Source organism: Neofelis nebulosa, chromosome 2 (assembly GCF_028018385.1).
Source record: "Neofelis nebulosa isolate mNeoNeb1 chromosome 2, mNeoNeb1.pri, whole genome shotgun sequence".
Classification (NCBI taxonomy): domain Eukaryota; kingdom Metazoa; phylum Chordata; class Mammalia; order Carnivora; family Felidae; genus Neofelis; species Neofelis nebulosa.
Genome location: NC_080783.1, coordinates 201,830,605 through 201,846,900, shown reverse-complemented (window position 1 = coordinate 201,846,900; position 16,296 = coordinate 201,830,605). Strand labels below are relative to the sequence as shown.

At 54.4% G+C, this 16,296-nt stretch overlaps 1 protein-coding gene and 1 long non-coding RNA gene across 2 annotated transcripts; both read left to right on the top strand.

Annotated features, from left to right (window-relative positions):
* The first annotated feature begins 2,273 nt into the window (after positions 1-2,273).
* On the top strand, positions 2,274-3,399 carry LOC131505184 (uncharacterized). The gene is made up of 2 exons (XR_009258296.1): positions 2,274-2,479; positions 2,983-3,399. It is a non-coding gene; the product is annotated as an uncharacterized LOC131505184 (long non-coding RNA).
* Positions 3,400-6,613: 3,214 nt separating this feature from the next.
* GPR3 (G protein-coupled receptor 3) lies at positions 6,614-9,858 on the top strand. Its single transcript, XM_058718458.1, has 2 exons — positions 6,614-6,721; positions 7,798-9,858. The coding sequence occupies exon 2, from the start codon at positions 7,803-7,805 to the stop codon at positions 8,793-8,795; it is 993 nt and encodes a 330-aa protein (XP_058574441.1). The 5' UTR covers positions 6,614-6,721; positions 7,798-7,802; the 3' UTR covers positions 8,796-9,858.
* The last annotated feature ends 6,438 nt before the right edge of the window (positions 9,859-16,296 follow it).

Sequence of the window (16,296 nt, the reverse complement as noted above, 5' to 3'; positions counted from 1 at the left end):
CTCACACCTGGTTTTGGGAGCCCCCACCAACGGCTTCACGAAAACTCTGCTCGGTGGAGAGTTATTATCCCTACTTCACAGGTGAGGAAACTAAGGCTCAGAAAAGGTGAGTGGGTAGGCGGAGGTCACAGTGGCAAAATCTGGATTCCACGCGAGGTTACTTCCTCGCAGGCCGGGCCTTGTCGAGCGAACCCCACCAACCAGGCTCCACGACTGGGGGACTGGCTTCAGCTGGCCCCTAGGCTCTGGCTGCTCGCCTTGCTTCACCCCTTGCGTCGTACTCTCTTCTGCCCCTCAGCCTCCCACGTCTGCCTCCAACCCACCACACTCTCTAGTCTCATTATTATTTTTTTTTAATTTTTTTTAACGTTTATTTATTTTTGAGACAGAGAGAGACAGAGCATGAACGAGGGAGGGTCAGAGAGAGGGAGACACAGAATCGGAAACAGGCTCCAGGCTCTGAGCTGTCAGCACAGAGCCCGATGCGGGGCTCGAACCCACGGACCGCAAGATCGTGACCTGAGCTGAAGTCGGACGCTTAACCGACTGAGCCACCCAGGCGCCCCTGGTCTCATTATTAGTAGGACAGTTGGGACTTTACACAGCCTCCCCTTCAGCCTCAACTCCTGCCCTGGCACCGGCCTCTTCTGGTTCTTCCCCCTCTACGGCTACTTCTCAGGTTCCTCGGAGGGCACCTCCTCTCTCTCTTTCCCCCCTCCTCTTTCACGTCCACTCTCCTGCCCCTTCTCTGCTGCTCCTCCTTTCCCTCTTTCCCCCTCTTCTTCCCCGGTGGCCCGGTTCCTTCCTGAGCCCTAGTCCACCTCTCCTGGGGCCATTTTGGCCATTCCTCTGCCATCAGTTCCCATCTGAAAGCCATCAGGTCTCATAGCGTCATCCCCAGCCCCCTCCCCAGCTGCCACCTGTAACTAATACATACTTCACACTTTTGACCTCTTACTATTAGCAGAATATACATTCCACTAAGAGCTTTTACCTGCAGCTTCTCATCTAATGTCCACAACTGCCCTCTAGGCATGGGTTTTGTTATCCCCAATCTGTGGGCTTTGGAGGTAAAATCAGGGGCACCTGGCTGGCTCAGGCAGAAGAGCACGCGGCTCTTGATCTTGGGGTCGTGAGTTCAAGCCCCACGATGGGTGTAGCGATTACTAAAAATAAGCAAGTAAACTAGAACAAAATCACCTGCTCAGGGGCACATAGTTGTAAAGAGGGGGGCCAGGATGTAAGCCCAGGATCCAGTGGGTCCATCTGCTTCATGGGAACCTCCACCTGAGTATGCCTCAGGTCTCTGAAACTGCCCTCTTTCTCTTCCCCACTCAGGGAAGCTCCTGAATCGAAACAAAGATCTCGTCTCCATCCCCTCTCTCTGTCTCAGCCACATCAGCTCTTTCCCTCTTCAGAGACTTCGTATTGGTGTGCCTTCTCCTTGAAACTCTTCTCTTCTCTCTTCAATGACTTGTTCCATGACCTCCCTGCTTCAAAGAGGGCCCCTGGTTATTCTCCATGCTACTTCTTTTTTCCTTCAGAATATGTATCATATGTATAACGAATTACTCTTTTGTTTCCTAGGCTATAATTCCTATGAAGGGAGAAACCGTGTTTATCTTCTTCTGTAGTTAACTTCCTATACACTTAAGGGCTAAGTAGGTGTTTATTTGGGGGGGGGGGGTTCTTTTTTTTCTTTAATATGAAATTTATTGTCAAATTGGTTTCCATACATCAGCCAGTGCTCATCCCAACAAAGTAGGTGTTTATTAAGTAACCATATTGTATCGTATTGTGACTGTGTACATGTTAGCCTGTCCTTCTGGTCTGTGAGACCCTCAAGGACCCCCCTAGTTAATATCATGTTAAGTGTCTACTTATAGACTGTGCATCTTTCCCCCATCAGAATGGAAGCTCTGTGAAGAAGCCAAGGATTTTTGTTCATTGCTGCATCCCCTGGGGCCTAGAACCATGCCTGGAAAATAGCACAATGCTCAATAACTATTTATTGCATGTTGAAAATGCAGGGATGTGGGGGTGCCGGTTTGGCTCAGGTGGTAGAGGATGTGTTGATCTCAGTGTTGTGAGTTTGAGCCCCATGTGTGGCATGGAGTTTACTTACAAATTATTTTTTTTTTTTTTTTTTTTTTTTTTTACAGAGAGAGAAATAAAATGCAGGGATGTGGCCAGATCATCTCTCTGTCCATAGCACCCACTCGAAGCCCAGGGAATTTTCAGTGAATACTGGCTGAATGAACAAATGGGTCTGTGCTAAGAATGTGTGCGCTGATGATGCCCAGATTCTTGGGGCTTGGACACGGAGCTTGTGTGAATATTATCTGTGCCTCCGACACACACCGACCGCCAATGAGAGCCTAGGCCCATGGGATTCCCCTGATTGGAGAATGGTGAAGGAAGAAGTCTTACCTGGAGGCGAGTGCTCACGGCCATCTGGTGGTCACCTGGGGAACTGCAGGTATTGTCAGCCCTGGTTAAATTTCACTCCCCGCTGCTTCAGGGGAGACGGTGATGTTTAGGATAGAATGGAAGGCACAGCGGATTTGGCTACACATACACTGGCTTCAGATCCCAGCTCTGCCATCTACTCTGTGATTTGGGGCAAGTCCTTCAGCTTCTTTAGACTTCAACTATGAAATGGGGATGCAGGGTTGTTGTAAGCCCTTCGATCTAGTCTGGCACCTGGTAGCTGGAAAGGACCGGACAGGGTATCAGCGGTGGGAAGGAAGCAAGGAGGTATGGCAGAGGGCATAAGGAGGAAAGAAGAGGAGGGGCCGCACAGTAGCCCTTTAGAGAAGAGAGACCCAGTTGGCAGTGTTGGCCTCCATCGTCCCATTGATATAGGGCAGTTTGGAGCGTGGAGAGAGTGCCCATGTGAAAATCCATAACTTTGCTTGAGTCTCTTCGGGTTTCTCATGACTAGAAATATCATTGCCCTCTTCTCTTTCCTGACTGCCTGAGGACCAACTTCCATCTTGAACGACACTGTAACTCTATGGATGAGGGCGTTCTAAGCAACCAACTACTTCAGTGGAAGCATGGTCACTGATGTTCTTTGCCCTGAGAAGGCAACAGTACCTAAGACAGAACTTTGAGAAAAACTAGCCAAAATGTACAAGACCACACCAGCTGTCATCTTTATATTTTGAGTCAGAACCCACTTTGGTGGTGGCACAACTGGCTTGGGCCTGATTTACAATTCCTTGGATTATGCAAAGAAAAATGAACCCAAAGAGAGCCTTGCAGAACATGGGCCGCATGAGAAGAAAAAGACCTCAAGAAAACAGCAAATGGCACAGGAGAACAGAATGAAGAAAGTCAGGTCTCCACACAGGCCAATGTTGGTGTAGACAAACAGAAGTAGTAAAGATTCTGCCAGGGGCGCCTGGGTGACTCAGTCGGTTAAGCGTCCAACTTCAGCTCAGGTCACGATCTCGCGGTCCGTGAGTTCGAGCCCCACGTTGGGCTCTGGGCTGATGGCTCGGAGCCTGGAACCTGCTTCTGATTCTGTGTCTCCCTCTCTCTCTGCCCCTCCCCCGTTCATGCTCTGTCTCTCTCTGTCTCAAAATAAATAAAACGTTAAAAAAATTAAAAAAAAAAAAGATTCTGCCATGACTATCTGTGGTGATTGTGCAAACTTTTCATGAGAGGATTAATAAGCTATGAACATTTTTTTTTGTTTTTTTTTTTAAATGTTTATCTTGAGAGAGTGCATGCACAAGTTGGGGAGGGGCAGGGAGGGAGGGGAGACAGAGAATCTGAGGCAGGTCCCACACTGTCAGTGCACAGCCTGATGTGGGTGGGGCTCGAACCCACAAAACGTGAGATTATGACCTGAGCCGAAATCAAGAGTTGGATGCTTAACCGACTGAGCCACCTAGGCACCTCTACTTATTGAGAGAGAGAGAGAGAGAGAGAGAGAGAGAGAGAGAGAGAGAGAGAGAATGCGTTCACGTGAGCAGGGAGGAGCAGAGAGAAAGAGGGAGAGAGAGAATCCCAAGCAGGCTCTGCGATGTCAGCGCAGAGCCCAAAGCTCCGTCTCATGAACCCATGAGATCATGACCTGAATCAAAATCAAGAGTTGGAAGCATAACTGACTGAGATACCCAGCCGCCCCATCTTTTTTTAATGTTTATGAAAAAAAATTTTAATAAAGAACCATAACTGCTACTGAGAATGACAGAAGACAGTCCCTCATGCCACTCTTTCCTGCCTACCTCCCAGCCACCTTTACGCATCCCTGAGACCAGCTGGGTGGTTGTTGGGACCCAGCTCTGACGGGGGAGAGAGCAGATACCTGAGGTCTGGGGGACTGATGGCCCTGTATTCTCTCTCTATGGCGACCCCACTCTCTTGACAGTGTGCCTATCATTATTCTCCTCTCTCTCTAGATGCTGCTTTTTACTTTAACCATCCAATCAACAAGTGTTTGTTGAACGCCTACTATATAGCCACGTTCTGTTCTCAGCCCAGAACAGAACAAAGTCTCTACCTTTATGAAGCTTAAATTCTGGTGGGGCTGACCCGTAGTAAAAAAGAAGCTACGTGCATAAACAGATAATGTAAGGAGTGGTTAGTGCTCTGAAAAATAAGAAATCAAGGAAAGTGGGGGAGAGAGTGATGGGGGGAGGGGTAATCGAGGACAGATGTCAGGGAAGCCTGCTTCAGAAGAAGTGACTTGAAGGCAAAGTCCTGAAGGAAGTGAAGAGGTTCTAGGGAGAGGGAGGAAATTGGCAAGGACACACTCATCCACAGCCTGTGCCCTCAGCGGCCATGTTCCCTGGGGCTTTTTTCCTCACTCTCCGCTCCCTCCCCTGCGTGGTATCATCTACCCCTAGAACCTCAATTATTACCTGCACATCTGTGCCTCCCAGGCGTCCTCCTCCTGCCAGGTATACAATTGGCAGCCCACACAGCCAGTGCTGATATGGCACCAGGCCCTCCCAACAATCCTGAGGTAGACACTAACATTATCCCCATCTCACAGACGACAAAACAGACACAACGGGCCTAGGAAGCTCACCCAAAGTCACACAGGAAATGGAGGAATTGGGATTTGACCATCTCCACCCCCAACTCGCCACACCCAACCTGAACCACCTCATCTTCCCCAGCTCCTACCGTCTCCTCTTCCCTCTACCCTGCCACTGGCCTGTCACCCCCTCCCCCAACAACTACAGGGGTGTCGTGTTGAGGGAAGAACAACAGGCCCCGGTGGGGCCTGGGATCTGAGCCCCTCTCGATTCCTTAACCCCTAACCTGATCCCTGCCCTCCACCCCCACCCGACACGCCCGGATGGTTGCACTGAGGACCAAAGCTAGAGACAGAGGAAGGAGAAGCGGCCAGTTCCTCTCCCCCTGGGCACATCTGGCACATCTGGCAAAGTCAGCTGGGGGGAGTGTATGTCCCTGGGACAAAGGACAGGCAGGGACGGGGAAGACGGAGCCCCTTCTCCATACCCCCCCCACTCTGCCAGGATGCCTAAGGTGGGAGGTCAAGAGGGGCCTGCTCAGGGGACTGAGCTGCCAGGTTTTCTGCTTCCAAGTTCTTCCCGGCTCCCCCTCTCCTGCTGCTTCGGGGAAGTGCCCCCCACCCCCCACCCCTGCTGGCTTTCCAGATCCCTGAATAAATAATTCAGGGTTTGAAATCTTGCCAGGCCCACCTCTCCCGTGCTGGGAGGGCGCTATTGGACTGACATGAGTGACGTCACCCAACTCCTTATCCCAGCCCCAGCATCACGAGGACCTGCCCTGACAGCAACTCACTTGCCTGGTCACTGTCCGCCTAGACCGCGTACCCTGTCCTTCTCACCCTGGGGCTCATTCACCACAGTCACCTGGTATCTTCATTCCAGGACCTTACAACCCTCTTCTCGTTGTTTTGTCACCTCAGTACCTCAACACTTGTGACAGGGTCATGGTGACCCCAAGTCCTATCATCTGGACATTTCCCTCACCACCGCCTCTGACACCCTGGGATCCCTGAGCCCCATCCTGTCAGTCACCTGACCCTGCTCTGGTTGCCCTGGGGGCTTCCCTTTCTATGGCACCGTGGCCCCATGGCCACCATCCCCAAGATCCTGTCACCATGCTCATACTGTCACCACCACCCACTTCCCTGCTCCCTCGCGCTGCTGTCACCATCACCTCAGGGCCCCATCATCTTGGCAACCCCCGTCATCCTCGCCGAGGACGCCCATTCAGCCTCATCCCTCGGTCTCCGTCACCCGAATCCCGTCCGTCTCTAGCACCTGAGGGGTCCCATCACCCCACAGCCTTTCCGGGGCTCCTTTCTGCTCTTCCTACATATTCCCCGCAGCCTCCCTGCGACTGCTCCGAGGCTCTCCCACCAGCGCCCCCCGAAACCCCGGCCCGCAGAGGGCGCCGCGTCAAGGACAGCGCGGGCCGATTGGGGAGGGGGGCGGGGCCGCGGCCACGGTCGCTTTTTATGAATGGGGGAGCGGGCGGTGCGAGGCCTCATTACTATGCCGCGCGACGCGCGCTGCGCCCCAGCGCGACGCACCCATTGGCCGGCCGGGCCACTTACGTCACCGAACCGGTGGCCGGGGGCGGGTCGGGGCGGGGTGACTCACGCCGCTTCTCCCGCGGCCGCGGGGGCTTCTCCGGGTCCGCGCACACCCTGCGCCGCCCGGACCCGAGCAGAGCTTCCCCGCGGCCCGGCCACGCCGAGTCCCGAGAGGTGAGTAGGGGGCCCCGCGCGGGCACCAGGCGTCCGGAAGGGCACGCAGGATGCTGGGGCACTGGGTCCGCGGACAGGCTCCCAGCGGCTGGCCGAGGTCGGAGGTCGAGACCCGGAGCCCAGAATCTGGGGTAGCAGGCGGGGACCCAGTGTCCGGGTGCTGAGAGCCGTCAGCTGGGTGACCCCGCGCGGGGTGCGCACTCCTCCAAGGCCCCGAGGCCCTTGAAGGGACTGATGGTCCTATGAGATTGGGCCGGTGGGACCGGCAGGAGGCATCTGGGGCAGGCACCCAGGCGTCCGAGCAGGAGGAGGTGTCTGACTTAGGGATCCAGACTTACGGACAGGATGTGGAGTCAGGTCCAAGATCCAGGTGTCCGGGCAGAAGGAGGGATCTGACTCAGGGATCCAGGCCTCCAGCAGAGGGTGTCTGTTCCAAAGATCCTGAGATTCAGGAAGAAATAGAGGTCTGGCGGGGACAGAAGTCTGGGCCGGTGTATGTCGGAGGTGGGGCTGAGTTCCTAGGTGGTGATACCCCAGGAGTGGAGAGTGGGGGCTGGCAGGAGCTTCACGGCGCATTCCCTGGGGGCGGAGCCTGGGACTGGCAGTCCAGAGAATCGTGAGGGGTCTGGTGAGCCTCAGAAACTGAGCGTCATCCTGATCCGGAGGAAGTAGAGCTCCCCTCAGTCTAGAGATGTTTCCCTTCCCCGGTCCTGGGCCTACCTCGCATCTTCTGGATCCTGTGGGCCCCCATCCACTAATGGTAGTCCTTCATCTGGTTCTTCTCTGGTCGCACACGTGGGAGAAAGAGGCCTCAGGACCCAGGGGTTTGGAAGGGAGAGTGAAAAGACCCAGGCCTGGGGTCTGCTGGAGACCTGCTGGCCTGGGGGTGTGTATGTGGGGGAGACAAAGGTATTCTGGAAGGAGCCCTGGGGCATGACTGGGGGACAAGGCACTGGGACCCAGCCAGGTATTCTGAGATACTCTTACAATGTATCCTGAGTGGAACCTCATCCCCTCCAGACCCCTTCACCCAGCATCCGGTCCAGCCAACTTCTCACAGGGCCTTTCTCCTACAGGTACCATGATGTGGGGTGCAGGCAGCCCCCTGGCCTGGCTCTCTGCTGGCTCAGGAAACGTGAATGTGAGCAGCGTGGGCTCAGCAGAGGGGCCCACAGGCCCAGGCACACCGCTACCCTCACCCAAGGCCTGGGATGTGGTGCTGTGCATCTCAGGCACCCTGGTGTCCTGTGAGAACGCGCTGGTGGTGGCCATCATTGCGGGCACTCCCACCTTCCGCGCCCCCATGTTCCTGCTGGTGGGCAGCCTGGCCGTGGCCGACCTGCTGGCAGGCCTGGGCCTGGTCCTGCACTTTGCTGCTGTGTTCTGCATTGGCTCGGCGGAGATGAGCCTGGTGCTGGTTGGCGAGCTGGCGATGGCCTTTACCGCCAGTGTCGGCGGCCTACTCGCCATCACCGTCGATCGCTACCTTTCTCTGTACAATGCCCTCACCTACTATTCAGAGACAACGGTGACTCGGACTTATGTGATGCTGGCCCTAGTGTGGGGGGGCGCCCTGGGTCTGGGGCTGCTGCCTGTGCTGGCCTGGAACTGTCTGGATGCCCGGGCCACCTGTGGCGTGGTATATCCACTCTCCAAGAACCATCTGGTGGTCCTGGCCATTGCCTTCTTCATGGTGTTTGGCATCATGTTGCAGCTCTATGCCCAGATCTGCCGCATCGTCTGCCGCCATGCCCAGCAGATCGCCCTCCAGCGGCATCTGCTGCCCGCCTCCCACTACGTGGCCACCCGAAAAGGCATCGCCACACTGGCCGTGGTGCTTGGCGCCTTTGCTGCCTGTTGGCTGCCCTTCACTGTCTACTGCCTGCTGGGCGATGCCCATTCCCCACCCCTCTACACCTATCTCACCTTGCTCCCTGCGACCTATAACTCCATGATCAACCCCATCATCTACGCCTTCCGCAACCAGGACGTGCAGAAGGTGCTGTGGGCCATCTGCTGCTGTTGTTCCTCTTCCAAGATCCCCTTCCGATCCCGTTCCCCCAGTGATGTCTAGTCACATCTTGGTGACCCTTCAGCCCTGATCACTACAGAATTCCAGAACGTTAGGTCCTCCAGGGCTTTGTTCCAACCCCCACCCCCACCCCCACCCCACCCCCTCCCAGCTCCACACCCCGAAGACCCAGCTGGTTCTGGAGTTCTAGGACATTGGGTGTTTCACAGGATTCTGTTCAGATCCCTACAGGGCCCAGCTGGCTCCATGGTTCTCGAATGTTCAGGTGGCCAGGGTTCCACCCAGAAATGTCCCACAGCCCAGCTGGCTTGGAGTTCCAGGATGCTGCTGGGGGTTTTACAGTGCCACTCCAAGTCCCTGATCTTCCCCCTCCCTTGACCTTAATCATGTCACTTTACTTTTGAGTTTCTGAGCTAAAGAGTCAGAGAGGTTAGTCACTCAGTTGCCTAGATAGGAGAAAGAAATGTATCTCTATATATGTGCACATACAAAAAGAGTATCTATTTATAACTTATTTATTTACTTATTTATTTATGAATTTATTTATGGGTGGTAAGGGGAAAACAAGAGACCTACACCTTGAAATCCAGGCCATACCAGGGTATCCCCAGTCCCCAGACCCCCATTGCTGACCTCAGTTCCTAGAGGGGGAAAAGGGAGAAAGAGAAACCACGTATTTTGTTATTATTTTTGCTTATTTTTTATCAAAGAGATCATAGAAACCAGAGCCTTCTCCCCAGGCCCGCCCCTCTCGGGTTTGCTGGGAGAACACACCAGCCTCTGGTTTTTTATTTTTTTAAGAAGCCATCACCTGAGCAACCGAGAATTCCTCTGCGCTGGGGGCCGGCTGCCCTCTGGTGGCCGTTTGGGGGAAACTGCAGCCCGGCCAGGCTGCCCGGACCGGACCGCGCGACCCCACCTCCACTCCAGCCTGGCGTCCAGCGCCACAGCCAAGACCTGGGGGCCAAGCCCCACCCTGCGGTGCCCTAGAGGAGGCAGGGTGTGAGCCAACACCTGATTCCTCTGCCAACCGGGGTATGGCCTCCAGTGCTTCCCTAATGCCATCCCTGACCCATCCCTCAATAAAGAATGATTTTGTGATAAATGTTTGTCTGTATGTGTGAAGAGGGTGGAGTGGGGCTGATGTGGGGTGAGCCCCGAATGGGAGGGTTAGGCCAAGCCTGGGAGCCTGAGAGATCTGGGGAGCTGGAGACCCAGAGCGGCGTGTGGCTCTCAGGTGACATCCCCACCCCTTTAGAGGATCTGATGAGCCCCACTCCTCTGCTCAGACCAGGGCATTGCCAAGCAAGGACCCCCATCTTATCCTGGGGACAGGAACCAGGGTGCTAGACCCGTCCTGGGTTGAGGATGCCCAGGTTAGCTTTTGTTTGGAGCTTTAGCATGAAGTAGATGCTCAAAGCATGTCCATTTCCTTAATAACAGCTCCGAATTGTGGGTGTTTACTGTGTGCTAGGCACGGTGCCAGCACACTACATATGTTACCACATTTACGCCAAACAAGCATCCCATGGCACAGGTAATCCCTTCTCCATTTTACAGATGAGAAAACCGAGGCTGAGGGAGGGCTGCTGACTGGCCCAAGGGAACATCCATTTCCACAATCTGTGCGCTCTATTGGCCAACAGCCTCTCATCTCCTTCCTTCCCGAGCCTGGTTTGTATTGGGGTTCATTCTCGGGGCCAGAGGCCACATTTGGGAGGAGGTTGGATGGAATACGGTCATTCTGGAGCTGAAAGAGCTTCTCTCCTATCCAAAGGAGAGTGATGGTAAATGTGCGCATGTACCCTTGTGTGCATTTGACGACCTAAGTGTGCAGGACCCTGAGCGTGGGTGTTTGGGAACCAGAAAGAGTATGTTCACCAGGCAAGGGCAGGAGCAGGTTTTTGGGAGTGTGGCTAAAGCGGAAGCTCTTGACTGAAGCTTCTCAGCCTCCCAGGCCTCACAGGTAGGCAAAGCCTAGAGATGGGACCCTCGGAGCACACCCCTCCATCGTACAGATGGGGAGACTGAGGCCTGGAGAAGAACAACCACTTGCTCAAACCCACACAGCTGCTCCAGGCTAGGACTCAGGTCTTTCTCCATTTCTCCGGCCAGAGCTCTCTCGCCAAGTATTCAAGGCTCCTTCCCCATAGTGGCCACAGGACTCCAAGGGGAGTGGACATGCCAACAGGGGCTGGGTCAGAGCTGGTGGAGGGCAGACCCAGCTCCAGTGCAAATACAAAGCAGGGAGGTCCCGTCAGGTCAGGTGGAGTCTTTCCTTCCCCACCTTCCTGGAAGGTCCCCGGAAAAAGACCCCCATTGAGCAAACACCTCCCCCATGCCAAGCTTTGGTGCAAACATTTCACACATCACCATGGCCTTTTCGGTGATGGCTCTCTTCCCATCTTACGAAAGAGGTAGTTGAGGCTCTGAGAGTAGAGGCTCTCATTCATTCACTGCTGTCCTTATGGACAACTTGAATTTCAGCTCGGGGAGATAGTAATAAGGAGACAAATTTAAGATTTGGCAATGTCAGAGAGTGAATAATCCGCAGAGAAAAATAAAGTAGGAAAGGGGGCCACAGGGAGTACATGTACTCTGTAAACAAGGGCTCCCAAAAAAGGCCTCACTGAAGGGGACATTTGATCTGCTCAAAGTCACATAGTAAAGAGTTGAACTGGGATTTGAACCCAGGTCCATTTGAGTCCAAATCTGTTTGTTTTCCTGGGTAAGGGAGTGAGTTTCAAGAGCAACTCAGAAACAGCAAAAGCAAAGAAACTGCGGCAGGGAACCCTTTCCCCAGGCTGAGGAGAAGTTGGGGGTCTCCAGACTCCCCCCAGACCTCTGGAGTGGGCAATGTGTAGAAGGGCCTCCTTACTGCCTCTCCCGTGTCCAAGGAGCCCCGCCAGGGGAGACCAGGTGCCCATACTATTCTGGGCAGACTTGGCCTTTGGCCTCCCCTTCCCAGCTTCGGTATCCGGGGCTCAGCAGAGCCTAAGCCTTTTTGTCTGGGAGGGCCTGGGGGGGCCCCGTGCCGGGGGTCCTCCTCGGTTTATCCAGGTGTGGTTGTGTGGTGGATCTGAGGCATTTCTGGGCGCCTGCAGCTGGGGTGTCTCTGCCTTGGGCTCTGGGCCCACCCTGAGGGATATCTGAATCTGCCCCTTGGGTTGCAGCCTGTGTGTGAGGTGGAACTGGCTGGCTTCTCCTTCTTCCAGGGATTCTGTAGATACAGCTGAGGTCCTCCCTGTACCCCCACCCTGTGCTTCCTCCCAGGAAGCCTCCTTGGCTGAGTCCTCCCATGGCTGTGAAGATGTGCTTCATGCAACATACCTTGCCACACTTCTCGAGTAGGCATTATAGAGCTTGACCTCTTGTCAGCATGGGGGCCCCCCGAAGGCAGGGCTGTGTGTCCCCTTGCAACTGAGGGTCCCTGAGAGAAGGGACATGCCTGCCCTCTCAGAATGAAGCCTTCTATGTCTCTTTCAGCCTCAATTCATCTGGTACTCAGCCTGGAGCTGCTCAGCACTGCATGCCTGGCTGTACGTGTGTATGTGTGTACCTGTTTTTTGGGGGTGTCTCCAAGCCCCTGACACTTTTCCAACCCGGTGCCTGATCCCACCCTACCACAGAGGCTTGGGAGGGTGACCTAGGCAGCAGAAGGGGGAGTCCCCAGGATTGGGGGGAGGTAAGGGCTGGGGTCTAGAGCCCTGCCTTCCTGCTTGGATAGGCCCTAGGGCCCACCTTTCCTCCTCTTCTTCCCAGGTCCTGTGTGGGGGAGGGGAGGAGCCCTGAGTGCTGAGCCCCCGCTGGGGCCATGACCGCCTCTCCCTGCAATAAGTGAGGAGACAGCAGCTATTAATATAAGATGAGTTCACGGGCTCACAGCTTCCGCGGGCTGGAAAACAGGCTCCCGGGGCTGGGGGCTGCGGCAAGTCTCATCGTCTGTCAGATTCTCTCCTGGAGCCCGGAGCCCGCCAGCCCCACGTTCCCTAGCTTCCTACATGCTGAGGCCTGTTATACATGCAGACCTATGAGTACACACACATGGGCACACACAGGCACACATGGGGGGGGGGGGGGGTCCAGGCCCCTGGCCAAACACACATATGCACATACATCCAGACATGCGTGTACACCCAGATGTATTTGCACACTGGTACATACACAGTGTGCACACAGATATATCACTGCACACATGCTAATCGACTTCACGTGCACATTTGCAGGCAGATATACCTACTTCAGTGTACATACATGCCTTCACACAGAGTATACACACAAACTTACTCCTGTATACACATGTGCACGAGGGTCCAGACATGCTTGCATACCCATCTGCACACCACTGCACACCCACATATATACAGACACAAAACTGCACATGTATATACAGATGGTATCTGGTCAGGTACGCACATTTGCATATAGGACCACATTCAAGGACTTGAATGCATGTATATATGTCCTTTTGCACACAGTGTCACACAGGCTCCCTGCTGCTATCGGTGCTCAGCAATCATGAATTCACAGGCAGACCCTCAGTTTCCAGCCAGTAGGCTGGCTCTGCCTCCTCTCCTTATCTCTCCCCTCCCCCACCCCCATGACAGGCAGCAAGTGCTCCTGCCAACCCCAATGCCTGCCTTCAGCTTCCCGCCCCCCGGGGGGTCCCCAGATCCCTGATTAACCCCCTCGCTAATTGGCCACCAGCCCCTTGACTTTGCTGCAGGCCTTCTCGGGGAGCTGGGAGCGAGAGGCTGCAAATTGGCCAAGCAGGATGGGTCTGGGGAATAGAGTGCGGGGGTGGGGTGGGGGTGCTACGAGCCCAGTGCCTGGCTGGAGCCAGAGCTTAGGTGAACACTGACATCATATTCCCTTGGGAGGGCACCCCTATGATTCATGTGTACACAGTCACATGAAACCTTCCCTGCACACACATTTACATACACTCCCCAGTCATGCAAATGGATAGAATTCACTCTGCTTTTTTACACAAATGCATGTATTTGCATATACCCAAGTACATTCATGAACAAACCCAGTACGTGTGCAAACATGTTACACGTACATAAACGTACCTGCCAGATACACAGAAACCACTTACACATGTACATCCAAACACACCTCACCTAAGCACACAAATATAGTCACATGTACACAGACTTGCAAACATGTACACTTACATGTTACACATGCCTATTTGTAGGCATATATGAACGTACGTCTACATGTGAGTGCACGCCTATGGAGCCTAGGCACGCATGCACACCACTCACGTGTGTGTACATACCTTAGTGAATATAGCCTCCTCCAGCTCTGCAGAAGAAGTCTGAGGTTTGCAGTCTGCTGGTAGGGTGGGGGGTGGCAGAACCCACCCAGGGTGCAAGTTGCCGTTTCCCAGTCTCCATCTCAACGCCTAACTCTGGAACGTCCGCTGGGTTCCCCTCAGCCTTCAGGACTCCAGACAGAAGTGCAGAGCTTCTGGGACACCTAGCTGGCTCAGTCAGTGGAGCACGTGACTCCTTGATCTTGGGGTTGTGAGTTCAAGCCCCACATTGGGTGGAGATTACTAAAAAAAAAAACGTAAAAAAAAAAAAAAAAAAAAGCAGAGCTTCTGGCTTAGTCTCTGTTGTTCCTATCTCCTGGACTCTGGGTCTGAGCCCCCAGGGTTTTCTACTCTCTTGTAGGCAGCTTGGGGCCTATAAGAGGATTCTATTTCCATGCCCGCTGCCAACTTGCTGTGTGACTTTGGACAAGTTGCTGTGTCTCTCTGCGCTTTGTTTCCTCAACTGTAAAAACAGCACTAAAAGGTTTTGTGTTGGTAATCCTCCCAGGACTGGCCTAAAGAATCCATGGGGTCGTGTTTATGGATGTAATGTACTCGGGCACATATGTTTGGGAGAGGTGTTATTTCTGGACATGGTGAGATGTCAGGATGGAGAGGTTTGCATACATCATGGTCAACTTAACTCTTCACTAAATAGGTGAGGAAGCTGAGGCCCAGAGAGGGAGCAGCAAGGTGGGAGCTGAAAGACCTGACCTCTGACTTCTCAGCCATGAAGTCTGCTCCTCTTTAAATATGTATCCAGCATGAGCAGGTAGGTGTGTGCACAGTTCGCAAGGTTAAGGGCAGAGTGGCTGACTGCTGAGGTGGGAGGGGGTATTCACGCAGGACTCCTGCCACCAAGGTACTGAGAAGTCGACCATGAGAGTTTCCTGAGGGTGTGAAAGCCTTTTTCTTTTTTGGTCCTCCAGCTCCAGACCTCTCTCTAGACACCTTCATCTCCTGGGGCTGAGGGGCAGTCTACGCAGAGCACCTGAAACTGCTCCCAGCCTCATTATCAAGAAGGGAACTAGCTGACAACCACCTCAGAGCAGAAGTCACAGGAAATAGTGCCAGGTTGCCCTGGTCACTGGGCGGCCAGGAGGGGGCAGTGAGGAACTGGTGGAGGCAGCGCGAAGGGAGGGGTGGCTCCTGAGGACCGTGTGAGGTTTGCTTGCTATTACGTGTTCCTGTAACCGTGTGCTGATCTGTGTCCTTGTTTGCACAAGGGCAGGGCTCTGTGTACGGCGTGTGCACGTGACCCTGGGCCTGGGTTCTCAAGTGTGCCCACTCACGTGGACACGTGTCGTCTTGTGTGTGTGTACGTCTTTGTGCAGAAACGTGTGCACCTCCGCGGGTGTGCGTGCGTGTACTGAGCGGTGTCTGTGGGAAGCCCCAGGCCACACCTAGGGAACCCACTTTGTTCCCGGGCAGCTGAGGGTGCAAGGTATTTTCAACTCTTATGATCTGGGACAGTTGGGCCCTCGGCCCAGCCCACTTGATTTCAAAGAACAAAAATAGCCAACACCTGTAAAACTGGGCACCAGAGGGTGGGGCAGACCCAAACAGAAAACCTTAACATGCCCCCAACGACACCAAAGACCATGATTCTAGATGCAGAGGTTCTGAAAGCTGCTTAGAGTTGCGTGGTGGACAGAGCACGAGCTCTGGCTTCAGAGAGACCCGGGCTTGAACTGTGACTCTGCTCCTGGCCAGCTACACGGTCTTAGGCAACTCAACCTCTGGACTTGTTTTCCTCACGTGGACAACGAGGGACCGACCCTTCCCTTATAAGGCTGAAATAAAGTGTGCGCAGTCCTGAGCAGGTAGTAGGCACTTAGCAAATGCTCGTTCTTCTCAGGATTAGCCCCAAGAGGTGAAGCATGGGGTCACAGCTCCCAAGTTGAGGAGCCGGAATTTAAGCTGGGGCCGCCCGCTTCCCAGAACCACATTCCTCCCTTCCAATTCCCCAGCAAGGGCGGCTCCCGACACCACCATTTTGTCTTCTCCCAGGGCGGGCGTCTGGCCGCCTGTCAGTCACCGGTCTCGGGAAGCCAAGTGCTGACTAAACACAGGCCTGAGCAGGAGGGTGGAGCAAGGGGCTCCGCCGGGGCGAGCTGGCTCCCGCGCCCCCTCCCCTGCACCCCCACCTCCAGCGATGAGCTCAGAGCGGCTGGCGCAGCAGTTGCTGACAATTCAAAACTTCTGCCCCCTCTCCTGGGA

Excerpts from the sequence above, each read along its gene's own strand:
- GPR3 (XM_058718458.1), top strand. The coding sequence starts at position 7,803 with ATGATGTGGGGTGCAGGCAGCCCCCTGGCCTGGCTCTCTGCTGGCTCA.